General features: G+C 43.3%; 1 protein-coding gene across 4 annotated transcripts in view; it reads left to right on the top strand.

Annotated features, from left to right (window-relative positions):
• znf827 (zinc finger protein 827) overlaps positions 1-18,982 on the top strand; it is a 360,579-nt gene extending 341,597 nt beyond the window's left edge. The window contains exons 12-15 of one of the 4 annotated variants that reach the window (XR_009655091.1): positions 3,648-3,845; positions 4,479-4,656; positions 12,501-12,718; positions 13,052-13,162. Coding sequence is in view for 3 of the 4 variants with exons in the window: in XM_060926541.1 (XP_060782524.1) it covers positions 3,648-3,845; positions 4,479-4,656; positions 13,052-13,928 (1,253 nt within the window). In the remaining variant the exon portion in view is untranslated. Of the gene's footprint in view, positions 1-3,647; positions 3,846-4,478; positions 4,657-8,669; positions 8,715-12,350; positions 12,363-12,500; positions 12,719-13,051 lie in introns of those variants that run through there. The other 3 variants (XM_060926539.1, XM_060926540.1, XM_060926541.1) reach the window with 3 other exon arrangements.
• The last annotated feature ends 1,485 nt before the right edge of the window (positions 18,983-20,467 follow it).

Raw genomic sequence — 20,467 nt, 5'->3', positions numbered from 1 at the left:
TATTTCAAAAGTATTGTATGAACATTTTGGCACAAAATTGATTCCATAAGCTTTAAGGGTTACTGGAAGTACATCCATCGGCCATTCCCGTCCTCTACACTGTAATGAACAGCCAGTACACAGTGCTTTGTTAACCTTCCATAGACTTTTCGGTCCAAATCTGAAGGTCGATAGCATTTTTAACAAAAGAGCCGATGGGTTTATCGCCAAGGTACGCTGGCCTGCTGTTACAAGACTTTATGTCCGAGGGTGGCCCAGTCTTGTGTGTGTGCGTGTGTGTGTGAGAGTGACTGTGTATTTATCTAGAAGACCTGGTGTTATCAGACACAGGAGGTTGAGAAATCAATAGCCGGAACGGTCCCCATGCAGCCACCCACAGCCAGGGCTCCGACACTCTCACACCCGCTGCTGGCATTTAGAGTGTGCCAGAGTGGCCGTGTCCACTGGGCAGGGTGACAGCGAAAGGCCAGCTCGATGTGTCAGGTGTAATTTAGACCTGTGCCAGGGACACTGCTTTCCACAGAATGTCTGACCTCTAATCAGTCTCTCTCCATTGCCTGAGATATGTGTGTGTGTGTGTGGGGGGGTGTCTGCTGGAGTAAAAAGACAGGCTTTCGGTGTATGCATCTTCCTGCTGCTGCAGCCCATTTGGATGCTAATCCATCTCCATGTCATATAGCACGTCAGCTTCAATTGGACTAACAGAGGCCGCTGACTTCACTCACATTTGGCTTTTTTTTTTTCAAATCGCATTGTTCGGTAACCCCCCAGCAAACTAGGAATTACACATAGTCACTCACTCTGCTTATATATTTGTCAGGCAGACAGTGCATGCAAGCTAGCATTGTGTCCATTCCGTTAGCCGTGGAGCCTTAGGGGAGAGTCATGACCTGCGTAGCTCCCCCATCTTCATTCTAGTGCCCGTGACCTGACCGCCCCCTCCCTCTTGCCCTTGCAGACTGAGGAAATCAATAAGGCTGCAGCCTTGATTGTTCTGCCTGCTTGCATACAGACAACAGGAGGGAGCTCAGGATCCCCATTGACTTTATAATGCTGCAACGACCACTACATGATCAACATGAAACAGGAAAACAGCCTTTTACCTTGGAAGAGTCTCTTTCCTCTCAAGAATAGACCTTTTCAGGAGCACCGCGATTCATTTTGAGCCTTCAACAGACACATCTGTTGGCGCCAGGGCTTTGAACCAGAATTTTTTTCCTATTGGTTCGTTCCGAACAGAAACGGAATTTTAACGTTTCCGGTTTTGGGTTCCACCATTAAATAGACGTTCCCGAACCGGTTAGAACAAAAAAATTTCGTTCCCGGAACGGTTAATTACGTTCCCTGTCAGCTGTTTAACAAATGGCTAAATAAATAAAGTTATGTCTCTGTCTCATCCAGCTTAAGCCAAATGTAGGCTAATTCTATTACAACCTTTATTAAATAAGACAAGAAATAATTCAAAACAATTATTATTTCAAACGTTGGCGATTTGGATTCTTAGTATGTCTTCCCATCTACACAAACAGAAAAAGTGCCAAAAATGAAAGATAATTCGTTTAGTGTGTTACCAAAGGCTAGTCAGGCCCTATAGAGGGCTACCGCATGACGTCACCGCGCCGCAAGATTTTGTTAGGCGCCATATTGGAAGACCAAGTACACATCTATGCAAGTACATACATACATAAAACAAACTACACCTGAAATGTAGCCAGGGCCGGTTCTGCCCTAATCTGGACCCGGGTGCAACATCGCGCAACCCCCCCCCCAAAAAAAAACACCAGTCTAAATCAGGACAACCATCACATAACTATAACTATAAACATTTTAGATCAACTATTTGAACTAAATGGGCTATAATAAATAAGCCTGCAGGCAGCCACGGCGGGCTGCCTCAGAAAAGTAACCATTTGTCCTACCTTAAAACACGTTTTGCATTTTCTGCCTCCTTTTTTGTATTTTCGACCCTCCGTTTATTTTCTTTCCTTTTCTGAAAACCCGATTTGTGTCCAGACATTTTGTTCTGCTACCAACGAACTAACTCGTCAGGTCTCGTCTCTCGAGCCCGCGATGATTCCCGTGGGAAGGGCAACAATTGATACATTTTTACAAACAGCCAATAGGGAGGTTGCATCGTTCAGGCTCTCCTTTGCTTAGACGCTCAGTAATTCACTTATTATCACATGGAGACGTGATAGCAGTCCACCTTCCCGCGCTCTCCATTCAGTCAGCGAACGTCACACAGGAAGTGAACCCCAGCAGGTCATAGAAACTTGCGCAGGAGAAGAATGGCTATTTTATTTGTAGGCTACGGAAACTTTGAGGAACGAAATAAAAACCGGTATTAACCGGTTACCATTATTTTTAATAAGCGTTTCTGTTCCGGAACATAAAAAAAGTTTCTGGTTTCGTTTCTGTTCTATGTGAAATAGAAAAAGTTCCCGGTTTTCGTTTTCGTTCCTTGAACCGGTTCAAAGCCCTGGTTGGCGCTGATGTAATGGCAATTGTTTCAAACAAAACATGCAAATGATGGTGAATTGCTTTTACGTTAGTGGATCCTGAGACCAAGCGCAGAAAGTGTGCGAGTAATTCGTGGAATCCACCAAGAGCTCACCAGAAACCGGCCACTTGCAACCAAGATGGGTTTCCTCTCTAACAGTGTTTCGTGTTTTCAAAACTGGTTACTCCCTTATTAAATCTGACACAACACAATATAATCGGCTCAGGTTTGACAGCAGAATATTCATTTCCCATGAAAGAGCAACAAGCCACACTGAAACGGGTGACATTGAACGTGATTTTCATAGTTTTATACAAAATTAAGTACGATGCAGGAAAGAAACAACTCCAAAAGATTTTGTCCGGTCGACATATCCTAAAGTGCAAGCTGTCTGAACACCTTTTTGTACTTTTAAAGGGAAGTCACAGTCCTTATCGTGTCAGGAGCTGGTCTTCCCAGGTAGTCTCACATCCCAGTACTAACCAGGCCCTTAAGGCGCGTTGGACGGCGCCGATCTCCGCTTCTATAGCCCTCGGCCTCTCGCCGAGAGTAACCTACTGTAACTAACCGACTGTAACCTACAGTTAGGGTTACAGTGGGGGGCGGGTCCTCTGGTAACCGCTAGAGTTTGACTCCCCACTCGCGTCTCTATTGCAGCGTGCCTTGCCAGATGGCAGTAGGTACCATTTTTATGATGGTATTTGGTATGACCCGACTGCAAGTATAACTCGCGATCTTCCGATTGAGAGGCAGACATGCTAACCACGACACCACCGTGCCGCCCCGGTTAAAGAAAAGTAACACTTGGAAACGTATACATTATACCGACTCTATACGTTTTATCTACGACTATTTCTTATTAGAAAAAGAAATAAGTAGGTTCTACATGCCCACAGCAGACAAACCTAGAGCAAGAGCAGCAAATTATTACTTTTTCAAGTACAAGAAACATTTTTATGACAGCAAGATGTTGCACTGCATAAAAAGATGGCACTGATCATTCATAATCAATCAAGGTATGATATTACCAATCTGGGGCATATACTGAAGCATCCTGCTACAGCACTTGCCAAATACAGAACAAAGAACTGATGGCTGAAGTGTGTTCTGCAGATGACGTTCCGTTTCCTGTGCTTTACCTGGACAGGCCTGAATTCCAGGAGTCCCCTGAGTGAGAGTAAAAGCACATCGTCATCTCTCTCGGCTCTCAGCGATTCCCTGAACAGCTCTGAGAGCGGAGACGTTACCCAGGGAAGCGAGGAACTCAAAAGTCTCTTGGCCCCGCCCTCATCTGCCAGCAGCCAATCAAGCTTGGTGTCAGGAACGGAAGAGAAATCAGAAAAAGGTGAGATATCCTTTACCGTTACTGCAGTGAATTCGGACAAATGATTTGTCGCATGGTAAATGGCAACAGCCATATTGGAACAAGGACAGAGATAGAAATAAAAGTGAAATAAAAACCATCCATCCGTTTTATGCTGTGCTTTATGAAACGCCCCCATCTCATCACGCAGTAATTTTTTTCTTAAGCTGGTAAAAACACTAACCGGTTTTTGAAAAGGTCTACGGTTCCCTGGCAAACACCAGCTCACATATCAGTAGGAGAAAGTGTTACCCAACCAAAGGCTGAGCCAAAACTTTTCTGTCAACTGAAAAGCATGACTTATTCTTTTAAACAGTTATTTTGTTCCACTAACAGCAAACCAGAAATACCGCCAAGACATTAAAGCAGCACTCTCGCTGGTTGGTTGTTTAGTACATCACACTTGAAGCCCACACTGAGGATGAGATTTTAGTAAATGATCCAAGGGAAACCTCGTATCTTTAGGTTACGAGTCCTTACAATGTTGCATTTGTACATCTGTGTTCATGTCATCTGCTGTTTTCTGGCTTTGCTGCTTTGGATAAGAGTGTCTGGCAAACACACCAGCATAAACAAACATGTAAACGTGTCCTCTCTCCCTTCCCCTCCCTCAAGGCTTTGAATGTGTGTTCTGCAACTTTGTGTGTAAGACGCGGGCCATGTACGAGCGGCACCTGCAGATCCACCTGATCGCGCGCATGTTCGAGTGCGATGTCTGCCACAAGTTCATGAAGACTCCCGAGCAGCTCCTCGAGCACAAGAAGTGCCATACGGTCCCCGCTGGAGGGCTCAAGTAAGGAAAGCAAGTACAGCACGAGTTTCCTCTACCGCCTCACAAACCCCACTACCTCCCCCAGCCGCCCTACATAACCCTTGCCCATCTGCCCCCTTCCCACCCACAACACAACCTTCCCATCCAGTCATGAGCTCCCTCTGGAGTGCTGCTTTTGGATCAGACTGATGCATTAAATGGAACAATCATATTTCCCTCAATACGAAAAAACAGCCTGTATTGGAGTTGCAAATATTCACCAGTTAACCAGCACACTGGTTTTAATGCTTTAATTACAATACGACTGCACCAGTAAAAATACACATGTAACATTTGATTTCTTCCATGCACTACCACACATACTCCAGCCCAGCCCACTCCCCTACAGCATCTTTGACCACACCCACTTGATCTCACACACGCCCTGAAAAAAATCTGGCCGCTCCCACACACGTCTCCAGAAACTCTCAGAATATGACCACTCCCACCCACATTTGGAGATGCTCTGGTTATCATACCTTGGTCCCACAGAAACTCTGACCACTCCTACATGCTTCTGCAAAAACAGACCACACAATCCTGTCAAACCCTGATCTCCCACTACCACAGACAATCTGACCATTCCAACTTGCTCCTGCAAAATCTGACTATTCATACATACTTTAAGAAGAGCTCTGACCATGCCCACCTGACCCTTGCAGAAAGCCTGCTTCCTCAGGTCTGCTCCTGCTACAGCTCTGACCACTTATCTAGACGCTCTCAGTACACCTGCCTGCTCCTCCAGAAACATGGACCATACTCACCCACTTCTGCAGAAACTTTCTGGCCTGCTTCTACAGAAACCCTTACCATACTTCTCCACTCCTGCAGAGAGACTGACCAATCCTGACTATCGCTACAGAAGCTCTGACCTATGGAAATTATTGACCAATCCCTTCCACTCCTTGAGAAACCCTGACCAATCCCTCCCGCTCCTTGAGAAACCCTGACCAATCCCTCCTGCTCCTTGAGAAACCCTGACAAATCCCTCCCGCTCCTTGAGAAACCCTGACCAATCCCTCCCGCTCCTTGAGAAACCCTGACCAATCCCTCCCGCTCCTTGAGAAACCCTGACCAATCCCTCCCGCTCCTTGAGAAACCCTGACAAATCCCTCCCGCTCCTTGAGAAACCCTGACAAATCCCTCCCGCTCCTTGAGAAACCCTGACAAATCCCTCCCGCTCCTTGAGAAACCCTGACAAATCCCTCCCGCTCCTTGAGAAACCCTGACCAATCCCTCCCGCTCCTTGAGAAACCCTGACCAATCCCTCCCGCTCCTTGAGAAACCCTGACCAATCCCTCCCGCTCCTTGAGAAACCCTGACCAATCCCTCCCGCTCCTTTAGAAACCCTGTCCAATCCCTCCCGCTCCTTTAGAAACCCTGTCCAATCCCTCCCGTTCCTTTTAGAAACTCTGACCAATCCCCCTCACTCCTTTAGAAGCTCTGACCAATCCCACCCACTCTTTTAGAAACTCTGACCAATCCCTCCCGTTCCTTTAGAAACTCTGACCAATCCCCCTCACTCCTTTAGAAGCTCTGACCAATCCCCCTCACTCCTTTAGAAGCTCTGACCAATCCCACCCACTCTTTTAGAAACTCTGACCAATCCCTCCCGTTCCTTTAGAAACTCTGACCAATCCCCCTCGCTCCTTTAGAAATTCTGACCAATCCCACCCACTCTTTTAGAAACTCTGACCAATCCCTCCCGTTCCTTTAGAAACTCTGACCAATCCCCCTCGCTCCTTTAGAAGCTCTGACCAATCCCACCCACTCCTTTAGAAACTGGAGTTTGACCAATTCCTCCTGCTCCTTTAGAAACAATTCTACCCACTCCTAAAAAAAAAAATATCTGGCCCACCCATTCCTCTGACCAGTCCCTCTCGCTCCTTTAGAAGCTCTGACCAATCCGTCTCGCTCCTTTAGAAACAATCCTACCCACTCCTGAAAACATCTCACCCACCCACTCCTCTGCCCAATCCCACCCATTTCTTTAGAAACTCTGACCCACCTACTCCTGTAGAACCTCTGACCAGTCCCACCTGCTCCCCTGGAAATTCTGTGACTCATCTTTCCCATTCCTTTAAAAGCTAACTGACCAGGTCCACCAACTCTGGAAGAAACTCACCCCATTTATCTGCTGCCACCCTCTCAGAGCTATTTTTGTCTGTTCCCTCTGTTCTGAAACCAACTCCTCCTTCAGTACCCTGATAGCCCTGGTCTGGCCCGTTAGTGTTGGACAGCAAGTATTTGGCTTATCTTAGTGTTTGGGGGGTGAATTCTTTAGCTGATCACTCACATTTGTAGATGGCTACATTTTTTTTTTTTTTTAGTCTGGCCTCTGTTTTCCTCTGGCCTGGCTTTATCTCATCAACAGATATTATGTGTGCGTTAGGTGGGCACCGATCTTCAACAAATCACACTGTTCAGTGTAATGCCAGCATTCGGTCTGTTTGCACTTGGTCCAGATATACCCCCCTACTCTGCTGGGAACAATTCCCCACTAGGCAGTTAAGATGAACATGAAAAGATGTTAAGTAAACTTTCCCTTTTGCTCCAGACCCCTGATCCTACAGCAGCATTTGAGGGAGAACCCCCCCCCCCCCCCCCCCAAAGCCCACCCTTCTCCAAACGATACAAAGATATAGGAAGCTCCTGAATGTGCCATGACAGCAACTGACTAAAATGTTTTTGCATTATTTTATTATTCATATTAAGAAATCCAAAACAAAATAGAGATTTGTCTCAAGCACTTTCAGGAACGAAACCATCTCTGCCATGCGACAGTAGCTCATTCCAGCACGAAGTCTGGTTCTGCATGTGCAATATCTGAAGAAATCACGACGAGCTAGTCAGCGCCTCTCCATCTGTTAAACGAGCCCACTGCCAAGAGCATTAGACTCGAGTTCACACTGTTCTTTCCCAGCCTGTCCTAGTCGCCAGCACTTACACAAAACTAAACACATGCAGCACACTTCTCCCTAGCCACACTACAGCGCACACACACACACACACACACAAATACATTAATACAAATACACACTCACACATTGACCCCTTTGTGGTTCATTTGTGGATCATTTCTTTTTCTCCCCCCTGCAGAGTGTTCCAGTACATAGTCCAGTCTTTTCTCTTTTTTGTGGTATTTGTCTAGCCGTGTGACATACATAATTCATGTCTCAGAGTCTTGTGTGTATTTCAGATGCCATTGCCTCATCATGTCACTTTATAGCTGTGCTTTCTCATGCTAGATACTTTAGCCTGTAGGTATTAGGCTAACAGAGTTAGAGAGATGCAGCTTGTCACTTGGCGTGGTAGTCACGCCTTATGGGCCATTCTCAGGAATACACCAGAAAGCAGTAGCTTAATTTTTGGCTTTGACATCATCTCATATTTAAAAGTTTAAAAAAAAAAAGGCAGAACACACCACCTTCTATTTTAGTTATTACACTTAAGTGACTAAGAGGTGGGAATGCAGGCATTTTGCCTCTGTGATGATAAGGTATTAAGAATACTAATCTAGATTTAAAATCAAAGCCAACAAGGGTTATAAAAAATTAAAATTAAATGTGCAGTTTTTCCACTTACCCGATTAGCCAAGACATGCTTGCTGTCCAATGTTTGCTTTTTTTTTTTTTTGTTAGAGATGCATGCAAACATACGTTAGCAGTCAAACGTTTGGACACGCTCTTTACTATGAATGAGTAAGCGTGCGCAAACTTTTGACTGGTACTGTACTTTCATACAAATATACAACGTAGTGGAGTGAAGCATGGTGGTGGGAGCATCATCTTGACGTTATTGGATGCTCCTCTGACTAATATGCCCTCCTTACCTGGTCAATGATATGGTCATGGTAGAAGAGTTTTCTAGACAAAATCTTGGTCACGCTGTGTTCTTTCCATTTTTGAATAATGGAATTAACAGTGTACGATGAAATATTCAAAGTTTGAGACATTTATTTTTAATAACCAATCCCTGATTGATACTTTTTTCAGACTTGTTTGGAGGGCGCCTTGACGTTCTTGATGCTGTTTGTTTAGGTATGTTCTCCAACTAATTCTGGAGATCACATGACACAGTGATTGTACAAATTCAATTAATTGTGATTTGCTTAAAGTCAAATTAATTTTATGTATAATAATGAAATGTTTCAACATGAAAGAAATACTATAAACAGCAGAGTAAGCCATAACAAATGAAACACAGTCAATATCTGGTGTGAGACGACCCTTTGTGTTTAAATAAATAAATAAATAAATACATGCATACATAGTAGTCTCAGGGACAGTGAGCGCCGTTTTATGCGGAAATGAGCTGTAGGTTTTACTGAGCATCTTCCAGAACCAGCCCCGGTTCTTCTGGACACTTTGACGGTCAAACTCGCTAATTCATTTTGCACCAAAACCCAGCAGCCTTCATTATGTTTTCTTTTTTAATCTGAAAAGTGGCCTCTTATGTATTGTTCTATCCACATTCACTGGATATGAGCAATCGCGTGCTCTGATTGGCTACTCTAATAATAGGATTTCAGCTCATATGCCGTGAGTAGAGAAAAACAAAATGGCGGAGCATTTAGCTGACCCAACCGAGGATGAAATAAAACCTCTACTCGAAAACAAAACCCCAAAAAATACTTAAAAATTCAAAAAAAGCAACAAAATACGGAATGAAAGTATTTCATGGTAAGAACATATCTTTTTTTTTTCAAAAATTATCATTACAGCGTTTTTCACAAATTGCTCCCGTCATTTCGCCGGTGTGTTTACATTCTTCATCTTTAAGCATTAATGTTTGTTGCACCGGTTCAAAAGCTCGAAGAAGTTTGAAAATTACAGAACTGAAATGTCGAAGGAAGAATCAAATAAACGTCGAAAGCTATTCTATACCTCGGCAAGACGGCACTTCATCTCATCTCATTATCCCTAGCCGCTTTATCCTGTTCTACAGGGTCGCAGGCAAGCTGGAGCCTATCCCAGCTGACTACGGGCGAAAGGCGGGGTACACCCTGGACAAGTCGCCAGGTCATCACAGGGCTGACACATAGACACAGACAACCATTCACATTCACACCTACGCTCAATTTAGAGTCACCAGTTAACCTAACCTGCATGTCTTTGGACTGTGGGGGAAACCGGAGCACCCGGAGGAAACCCACGCGGACAACATGCAAACTCCGCACAGAAAGGCCCTCGCCGGCCACGGGGCTCGAACCCGGACCTTCTTGCTGTGAGGCGACAGCGCTAACCACTACACCACCGAAGACGGCACTTTTTACAAAAAAAAAACAACGCTAAAGTCAGTTCGTGCAGCCATCGATAGGTTTTTAAGAAGTCCGTCTAAGCGGAAACGATTTTGCCGGACGTTTTGCATAAAGTTTTTTTTATCAAATTTGCAAAAAAAAAATAAAATAGAAACAAAAATGCTCCATTTCTCAAAATCCAGTGAATGTGGATAGAAAAGCAGCTATTCCGCTCAATCGCGTCATACATGGCTTATAGGCGACTATCAACTCGTGTACGACTCGATTTCGTGGAATAATTGTTAAATATGCTGCTCAGATACAAACATTTGGAATTCTAAAATGTTTTCGTACCGACTTGACAATGTAGAAGTCATAAAATGGAAACCTATAACAAAGTTTGCATTAAAAAATAAATAAATAAGGTGCCTAAGATTTCTGCACAGTACTGTTTGTGTGTAGATATACACTACCGTTCAAAAGTTTGGGGTCACTTTGAAATGTCCTTATTTTTGAAAGAAAAGCACTGTTCTTTTCAATGAAGATCACTTTAAACTAATCAGAAATCCACTCTATACATTGCTAATGTGGTAAATGACTATTCTAGCTAAATTCTACTAAATGTCTGGTTTTTGGTGCAATATCTCCATAGGTGTATAGAGGCCCATTTCCAGCAACTCTCACTCCAGTGTTCTAATGGTCCAATGTGTTTGCTCATTGCCTCAGAAGGCTAATGGATGATTAGAAAACCCTTGTACAATCATGTTAGCACAGCTGAAAACAGTTGAGCTCTTTAGAGAAGCTATAAAACTGACCTTCCTTTGAGCAGATTGAGTTTCTGGAGCATCACATTTGTGGGGTCGATTAAATGCTCAAAATGGCCAGAAAAATGTCTCGACTATATTTTCTATTCATTTTACAACTTATGGTGGTAAATAAAAGTGTGACTTTTCATGGAAAACACAAAATTGTCTGGGTGACCCCAAACTTTTGAACGGTAGTGTGTATATATATATTAGTATTCCACATGTATATTGTAGGCTATTTTGTGCAGACTGATGGCGTATAATCCCAATCAAGTCAATTTCGTTTCCCGGTTGTAACACATCAGCGTGTTCAGTGGAGTCAGTACTTGTGCAGTCTACCATGTATACGGTGATGTCACTCAGGCTTGCTTTGCCTGTCTCTAAACATCAAACTTTGTTTAAGCAGCCATCTTGATTCACAATCCCCTGGCATTCTAACCCTCCCTCCCAGACAAACTGCCTCCCACAGCTTGAAAGCAAAGTCAGTTGTTATTTTTCACTTATTTAAAAAGTTAACGTGAGCAAGGGTAAAAATATTTAACACTGCGTTTAGAGATTTGTTTCTGCTCTTTATATTATTTTGTAGCTGCGTTATCATCACAGCTTCAGTGCTAAACATGGATCCCAGACGTCCGCTATTTAGCGGAATTCCGCTATTTTTCTAGCCAAAGTGTTTTTTTTTTTTTTAAATCTCTTGTATATCCATTAAAAATATGTTTGTTTGGGGGCGTCGTGGCTCAGGTGGATAAGGCGCCATACCATAAATCCGGGGACCCGGGTTCAATTCTGGCCCGAGGTCATTTCCCGATCCCTCCCCGTCTCCCGCTCGTTTCCTGTCTCTACACTGTCCTATCCAATAAAGGTGAAAAAAACAAAACAAAAAATGTTTGTTTAAGTAAAATGACCAGCAAAATACGGTACGTTCTGATTTTGGTGTGCTTGTTTAGCGATGTTTTCGTCGGCTTCGTTTGTTCTCGTTGACGTTCGGGAACACTCGGAAGTGAAATTGATGTAAATACCGCGAGACTGTACGCGATAGAACGAGAAAACAGTACGGCTGCGCCCATTTGCTAGAAAATGTGTTTTAACATCGTTCGTCAGTTTTTACAAGTAAAATTCCTCTGCAGTGAAACCTTTCAAAAAGAGAGAGGTTTAAATCAAATATCTCCAATATTTGCTGTACATGTGTATATATCTAATATTACGAAATCATTGATTTCTGCTCATATTCATGATTTTTGAAAAATGAATGTGGCTTATGTTAGACTAGAATTGACAACTCGAAACAAAAAATAAATAAACAAATGAGATGAACTATGGATACGATTGTTATAGCAAAATCAGCGGGATATTTAGGCAAGTATATTCTTCAAAGCTACATTTTCGTCTAATTTTTTTTTTTTCCACTTATGTCATAGATTACAAAATATGGCATCAAATAGAGACACGTTATTTTTAAATTCTGTTGCTTTTCTATGTTAAATCTATGTAAAAATGTGTTCTATAGCATCTTTAAATGTTAAAATCTCAACCCCGCAAAGGGCTTGCAGCCCCCTTGACCCGTGCTGATAGTTTCTTACATTCCTCTATTTTTTTTTTTCAATTACTGCTGGGATCCCTGGCTAAATAAGGAAGCAAACCGTAGGCATAAAACATGTCTTGGCTGAGGTAAGAGGAAAATTGTGCAATTTTTTTTTTTTTTTAAACCAAACCTTTCAGATTATTTGTCACCAGAATGAATTAATGATGAGGCTCATTTCAAACTGTGTCCATGAATTGAGAATGTTTGCTGAGCGTCAGTTGGGCGTGCTGCACCGCACCGCACCCGTGCTGCTGTTGTGAGACTGATGAGAGAACAAGGTAGCGTTGAGGCTCAGCGTTGAGGCTCAGTGTTGAGGCAGAGAAGCGCTCTTCTTGGTGTGCTTTCTGAGGTCATTCTGTTCTGCAGGGTTTGTGAAGCGCTTTGGGGCCCTGAGCAGATGAAAGGTGCTATTTAAATGTAAGTGCTCCTCATTTATTCATTTAACCTCCGTCTGACCCCCAAACTGTCACTTAAAACACATCTGTATGTACACACACACATACACACACACACATGTATATGCAATACACACATAAACTTGCACACACATAGATTTTGGCTGTTGTACACCATTCAGGGTCTGCTACATGCATAAGTGCATCCTTCATCCCTTCCCTTTTGTCCATTTTGTGTGTGTTTGTGCACGTTGTCCATTTTTGTTTAAAAAAAAGAAAGAAATTAAGGCTTACTCGTAAGCCGCAGTGTTAAACATGGTTCCTGCACCCCCTCACCTTGTGTCTCTGTGCCCAGGTGCCCTCTGTGCATGTACTCCACCAGCAGGGCGGCGGCCATGGAGTGCCACCTGAAGACGCACTACAAGACGGAGCACCGCTGCCGCATCTGCCAGGCGGCGTGGGCGAGCCGGGCCGAGCTGGAGCGGCACGCGCGCGCCCACCGTCTGGGCAACCACTACCGCTGTGAGCAGTGTGGCTACCTGGCAAAGACGGCCAACAAGCTGATAGAGCACGGGCGCGTGCACACGGGCGAGCGCCCCTTCCACTGCGACCGCTGCAGCTACAGCTGCAAGCGCAAGGACAACCTTAACCTGCACAAGCGGCTCAAGCACGCACCACGCCACGCACTCGGCTGCGCCCGCTGTCCCTTCACAACCACGCACCCGTTCGTCTACAACCGCCACGTCCGCAAGCACCAGGCCGGGGAGGGCAGTACCCAGGAGGAGGCCCAGGCTTTCACGCCACGCCCACTCAGCGCCGACGCCATCGAGCCCCTTTTCCTGCCCGACGGTAGCAGCAGCCCGCTCGTGAGCCTGAGCGCCTCGCAGGCCTTGCAATCGGTCGCCTTGTCCGTTTCAGGCATGCTGCCTGCCACCGCGCCCTCCCCGCACTACCTCTGTGCCAACGGAGCTTCTCCGACATCATCGCCCACGCTGGCGGCTCACTATTTCGAGCAGTACAGGACATCGGACCCGACTCATCTCATCCCCCTCACCACACTCTTCAGCGCTCGCCGCCGTTTCACATTCCATAGCCACGCCCCCTCACGCTCCTCTCCACCTTTCTTCAGACTCTGGCCCCGCCCATCCTCACAGACCTCACCCTTGCACACGTCCCCCAAACACTCCTTCCTGGCGTATCTGGGACTGACGGAAAGAGCGAAAACCGTCTGAGCTGCCCATCTCTCATCGTCTGAGCTACCTACCTCTACATTTTTTTTTTCCTTTCTTTCTTTGTCATCCTTCCTTCCTTCCTTCCTTTCTTTCACTCACCCCGGCAGCATCCACACAGCGGCTCGGAGTGACCAGTTCTGTCCGTCGGCATCAGGAGAACACCGCTCCTGAGGAACCGAAATGTACACACAGTGTTTATCAAAGGAAAAAAGGCTGTACGTACTCAATACATTTATATCAAAAGCTGCTTTTCTTTATCTTTATTAATCTAATTATTACGCTTCTTTTTGTCTTTTTTTCTTTTCTGCAGATTTTCAATGACCATGAAACAGATAGTAGTGATTGCTTTCCATAGGATTTTTTTTTTTTTCCTTCTATGAGGAGGTCAAAAGAAAAACAAAAGAAGATGCAAATGTCTAAACGCTCAACTTTTTTTTTTTTTTTTTTTTTGTGCGTTAGTATGTCTTTTTGCCAAGCATCACAAGGTAGCATGCTCGCCTATGTGCTACGATTGTTTTATGTCATTTAGGGACTCAATACAAAATATCCCAGGGCGTTTGCAGCACGACAAAAAAAAAAAAAAAAAAAAAAGAGGGAAAAAAAGAAAAAACGACACGAATTGCTTTCTTTCAAGTCTCGTTTTGAAAGCGACGCCTCAAACCATGCACTTGATTATTTATCGAACTGTATATAGTTTTTGTAGCCATCAACTCCATCTCCATCACCCCACAATGCGTATTGACGTCAAAATGGGTTTCAGGATTGGTGACGCCATTCCTGAAACATTGATCTCGGCTCATAAGCTCAAGGCGATTTACCAGTCATGCACAGCTGATGGCAGAACAGTTTCCGTTTTTGTTTGTTTGTTTGTTGTTTTTTGTTTGTTTTCTTCTTAAGACAAGCCATTCAGGGTGTACCAGTGGGAGCTTCGTGTGTAGAAGCAGTTCGTCCAAGATCCAGCCCTGAAAACCACAGCTCTTGCCATTACTACACGTTGCCACAGACTGTGCCAAAAGCTAACCAAGCACGAAAGATGAGACGAGGGACGAGTGACCAGACGAGCCCTGTGCATAGCTCTCGCACTGTAACACGCACCTATACATTTACGAAGATATCCGAGGTGACCGCTTGCCGGGGGAGAAAATCCCACGCGTCGCGTCACGTCACGTCACGCAAGGCCGATTCAATGGTGCTTTCTGGAGCTTTTTGTGATATATTTTTTTAAATCGTTTCTTTTTTTTTTTCCTTGTTTGTTCATTTTTTTGTGTAAAGAAAAGGAGAAGCTGTTCCAAAATGACTTGAATGAATGTACTTTTCGTTGGTTCACGTTAAAGCGATACAGAGGTAGAAAGACGCAAGATATGAAAAATAGTGGTATATCGGTTTTGGTGGCCTTCTGTGTCTTAACATTTCTGGTTGCTTTTGGTTTTTTTTTTTATTTACTACCATTTAAAAAAAAAAAAAAAATGAGCCTTTAAAATGTAAAATATATAACTATATATCCTGTACTAACAAGCTATTATGAAGATCTCATTGGATAATGGCTCTTAAGTGCAATGTAAAGGCAGCCGTGATTTTTAAGGAGGATTCGCAGAAGAACGGCTTTCTCTAAAGCGGGCAAACATGGTACTAGTATCCTGTGTTCCCCTTTCCATTTCCTCCCCCCTCCCCATGTTAAATTGCACTTACCACGTTGATATATTTCAAACAAAAGCACTTAAGCCCAATAACAAATTCCCTTTGATGCCACTTCCACCACCCTTGTCAGACCACAGCGTTGGCGTTTATACAATGTCTCACCCTCACTTGGTTTCTGCCTTACAGGTTGGGAAAAGAAATGGAATATAAAGCTCTTATTCTCAGATGTTGCCCGTGTCGGACAGCTCTGTTAGACTGAATCACGCATTAGAAATGAATATAGTAGATTTTCACCTGGCCACCGAAGGACCAGGCTAAATTCGTCAACGCCAGTTTTGCACTGTGCTGTAAAATTGCACTTTTTCCAAATAAATTGGTGGCTTATAAGGGAAAGAAAAACTGAAACTAGAATCAGAAATTAGGAAGAAACGCTTCGGTTGATGATGATGATGATGATGATAAGCTCTTAAATGAGGTTTGGGAAATGCTCAAAAGTAACGCTCCACTGTGTTTAGAGCTCAGATCTGCAATATTTAAGGAGTTATTCCACGAAATCGGGTCGTACAGGAGCTGATAGCCGACGAGGCGCGTAGCACCGAGTCGGCTGTAAGCAGCGTATGGCGAGATTGAGTGGAATAACTCTTTTATTCTATCCACATTCACTGGATTTTGAGAAACGGAGCATTTTTATTTTTTGCAAATTCGATAAATAAAAACTTTTTTAAAAAATCCGACAAAATAATTTGCACTTAGAAACAAACCGGCACAATGACGGGAGCAATTTGTGAAAAATGCAATAATAATAATTCTTGAAAAATAAAGATAAGTTCTTACTATCAAATACTTTTATTCCATATTTTCAAGTCAAGTTTTTATTTCATCCTCGGTTGGTTCAGCAACACGCACCGCCATTTTCTTCTTCTTTAGGGTTTTTGGTGGTTTGGTGCCACCGACTGGATTGGAGTGTGGAACAGGAGATATTTGCATGGGGGCACCTATATTCTTTTTGCTGCAACTGTTAAATACTTGATAAAGTGATATATCGGACTTGATGCGCTCCGCCATTTTGTTTTTCTCTACTCGCGGTATATGAGCTGATATCCTAGTAGTCGAGTTAGCCAGTCAAGGTGTGCGATTGCTCATATCCAGTGAATGTGGATAGAATAAACACGTTTATTATATTATAAAATTACTCGTCAGATTGAGATGTATATCTTAATTAACCGACTTCTTTTTTTTTTTCCAACAATCAATGAATTATCCCACATTTTATTGAAAAACCGTGCCAACAAACCGATTTATTTCTACTTCCAGTAATACATTTATAAATGTATTAACACTACCAAGTCACAAATTCGATGATCCACGCCTGATACGGAGCCACGATTTCTGTCGCAAACATCATTTCATTTGAGATTTTTATTTATTTTTTTTCCAATTCTGTGCTGTAAAGCAACAAATCCAAACCGTTGCCTTGAATCATCCTCAAACAAAAGTTCCCCATTCGGAACTGTAATTCCCGTTCCACTTGGACGCAAAAACTCGTAACCGTGGTTAAATGTGTCTACAAACTCACCGGCCACTTTAATAGGAACGTGTTCTTGAGTCTAAAATCCCTGTTCTTAGCTGCAGGACTGGAACACAGTGTGATCAGCTGCTGTTGAATGCTGAGATGCTTTTCTGCTCACTATGGTTGTAAAGAGTTGCTGCGAGTTACTATCTTCTTCCTGACCAAAAAAAAAAAAAACTCGAACTAATCTGTCCATTTTCCTCCGAGCTGTCTTATCAACAAGGAGTTTGTTTTTTCCACCCGCTCACTGACTCAACTCAGTGGGTTTTTTTTTGTTTGTTTTTCGCACCATTCTGTCTGCGTAAACTCTACAGACTGTTTGTGTGCGAAAACCCCAGGAGATCAGCAGGTACTGAAAAACTCGAACCAGCCCATTTGGCTCAAACCAACACCCATGTGACCGTGAAAGAAAGTCACACTTGGTTTAAGATCACGGTTTTTCCTGTCAAGGGGATTGGCTGATTAGATAACGGCATAAAACAGCAGATGGATGGTTGTACTTAATAAAGTGGCCGGCGAGCGTACATATTACAGCAAAAAATAAACGTCTTGCCGCCCGCGAGTGCGAACACGTGTTGCAAGTCTGTATATTCAACTCGCAGCAAAACGAGTAATTAGTATTCGCCGTAATGCCAGATGTAATAGTCAGTTCTGCGTGAACGTCTTTGCGAACCCCAAGTTCACATGCAGATGAAGGGACTCTTAACCCTGGAGCATTACTCACAGAGCTGACCTTCGCCTCATCCCTCCATCACTGGCTCCCTAATTAAGCTCCGTCTTCTTTGTCTTTGGAGAAGATGAATCAGAACAAAGATGTGAATTTTTATGACCAGGTCGCGAGTTTATAAATGCAGCGTCGCATCTCGCTCGCTCTCGAGTTGGTTTGACCAACAAAGCTAGCGTTTTGTTTTGTTTTGTTTTTCCTCCCCCTTCCCTTTCATTTTCATCCCATGTTGTTGACTTTTCTCCGCACACACGCCCAGCACAATGTGCTGCATCAAGCGGAACTCCTGGTCATCACTGACGCTCCAGCTCGATGCGTTCTTTTATGCTCTAGTGCCACTTGGTGGAAAAGACGTGGCCTGGAAGGCCCAAGAATGAGTCAGACTGATTCTCGGGACCCGTTCAGATCAAATCAGTTGGATAAGATCCTATTGGTCTCGATACACCACGTAATCATTTTGTAAAAGACGATGATGATGATGATGACGGTTGCAGCTCGGTCCTGTCCGATTGTCCGGCCAGGAAATGGAGGATCGAAATCCCTCTCTGTGCTGACACCAGTACTCAAGCACTTATTCTTCTGTTTCTTTTGCCTAAAAGTAAAAGGGCAGTGCTTTTTTTGGTTTGTTTGTTTGTTTGTTTTATTTAATTTTTTTTCCCAACATCATTGTGCATTACACAAGACTACCTTTATAGCCCAACAAAAGATGCATGAAATCGATCGCTCTTTTCTAACTTGTAGCACTTATGTTCTTTCTTCGTTAAAAAAAAAACAAACTCTGTTTGCATTTACCTTGATATTTTCTTTTTCCAGCACATTCTGTTTGCTTTGCGTTTTGTTTGTTTGTTTGTTTGTTGTATTTTATGACTCAATAAGGCTCAATGATAATTTTGTTTGTGTTTGTTTTTGGCACTCAGTAAAATATGCTGTAAAATAAAGCTTTTTTATTACTTCATTCCTAAGGCTGTACAGGGTTGTTTGTGACAGTAACTGGTAATTAGACCATTTGTACCTTTTTTTTTTTTTGTATTTTTTTTCCCTTCAGTTTGGCATTTCTTATGTTCAGATTGCCAGTTCTAAATGTAACAAGATTTGAAAGTAAAGCCTACATCAGATATTGAACGTGTCGTCTTGTCTTCCATGTATTCCATGAAAGCTGCCTTCACACCAGAACAGCGTCTGTTTAATACGTTGTTTTACGGAAAGCAGCAGCAACGCAGGACGAACGCGGCCGCGTCTTCCTTTATTAAAAGGAAAAAAAGCCACAGGTGGCTTTGTATGCGTGTGTGTGTTGTCAGAAAAGTGTGATATGATGTCGAGCGATTTTCCAGCTACTGAACAATCAGATCCCTAGTTGGGAGTTGAGCAAGAAAACCATGGAGGTCAATGAAAAATTTCTCTTCAGTGAGAGACTGTGGAACATCTTTTTGACGGGCTCAATTTAAAGCTAGACGGCCTTTCGATTTCATAAAATCGGTGAAATTTAGTTCTTTCTGAAATGTGGTCATTGTGATGTATGTTTATTTCCGTAATATCTCACAAAATCTCAGGCCATTCTGTGGCTGGGAAGTTATTTAATTTGAGGGGATTAAAGCAAATAATGTGCATGAAATCGCTCGCTTCGTGCAGTCAAGCAGACAGAGGAAGTCCGTGTGTGCGCGCATGCGCAGGTTTACTGTTGGCCGTGCACTGACAGTTCCATCATTCTGTCGCTAAACGAACAGCTGATCACACCGAGGTGCTCTCTGAGCGCCGATATTTATTAGTTTGTTCCTACGTTTCCTTTCCTTTGTATATAACATAACGTCTTTTCTTCTCGCTTTCTTTCCGTTACTGTAGTCGGTCTTTCACGTTTCATTCGCACACTCGCGTCCTCCGTTTTTCTCTCCTGTTTCAAATTTGTATCCCACAATGCCTTCGAACAGGGAAAACCCACCACATCATGCATGATGTACTATCTTCTATTGCGTCATGGTGAAGCAGGAAAAAATAGCAGAGAATTTAGGGCCATGTGGCTTTAAATTCATTAATTGTTCTGTAAAAAAAAAAAAAACAATAAAATTGGAAGTCTGTGATTCGAATTCAGTAGTTTTCCGTCCACTAAAGAAAAATAATTGGGTGTCAGGGAAAATTCTTTTATGGCCTACACTTGAAAAATCTGAAAGGCGGTCTAGCTTTAAACTATGTAATTGCCAATATTACAGAGTTGAAATATAACTAGACTGCATTTTCTCAATGCAAAGTGTGCTTGCTAAGCTGTAGCAGAGGCTCACCAACAGTAACTGGATCAGACATGAGACCTCGTGCTCTAAAATCTGTTTTAAATGGCTGAGCTTGCAGTGTGATTGCACCGCTACAGCAAACCATTGACATCGAACATGCTAATGCGCGAAGGCTAGCATGCAAACTGAAAGCATGCTGATAAGTTAACTGTTAGCATGTTAACAACTATCATGCTAAGGCTAATGAGTTAACTGCTAGCATGCTAACAGCTATTTTTGGGACATTCACTGGTATACAATACGACGTTCCACCTCCATACCATCAAGTAACGCTCTTTGCCAATGTCTATTACTGAGAATAAGCCTCATCGGCATAGTAAGTTCG

The sequence above is a fragment of the Neoarius graeffei genome, chromosome 7 (genome assembly GCF_027579695.1).
Source record: "Neoarius graeffei isolate fNeoGra1 chromosome 7, fNeoGra1.pri, whole genome shotgun sequence".
Lineage (NCBI taxonomy): Eukaryota > Metazoa > Chordata > Actinopteri > Siluriformes > Ariidae > Neoarius > Neoarius graeffei.
The sequence above is the reverse complement of the archived record's forward strand: the minus strand, read 5'-3'. Positions and strand labels throughout refer to the sequence as shown.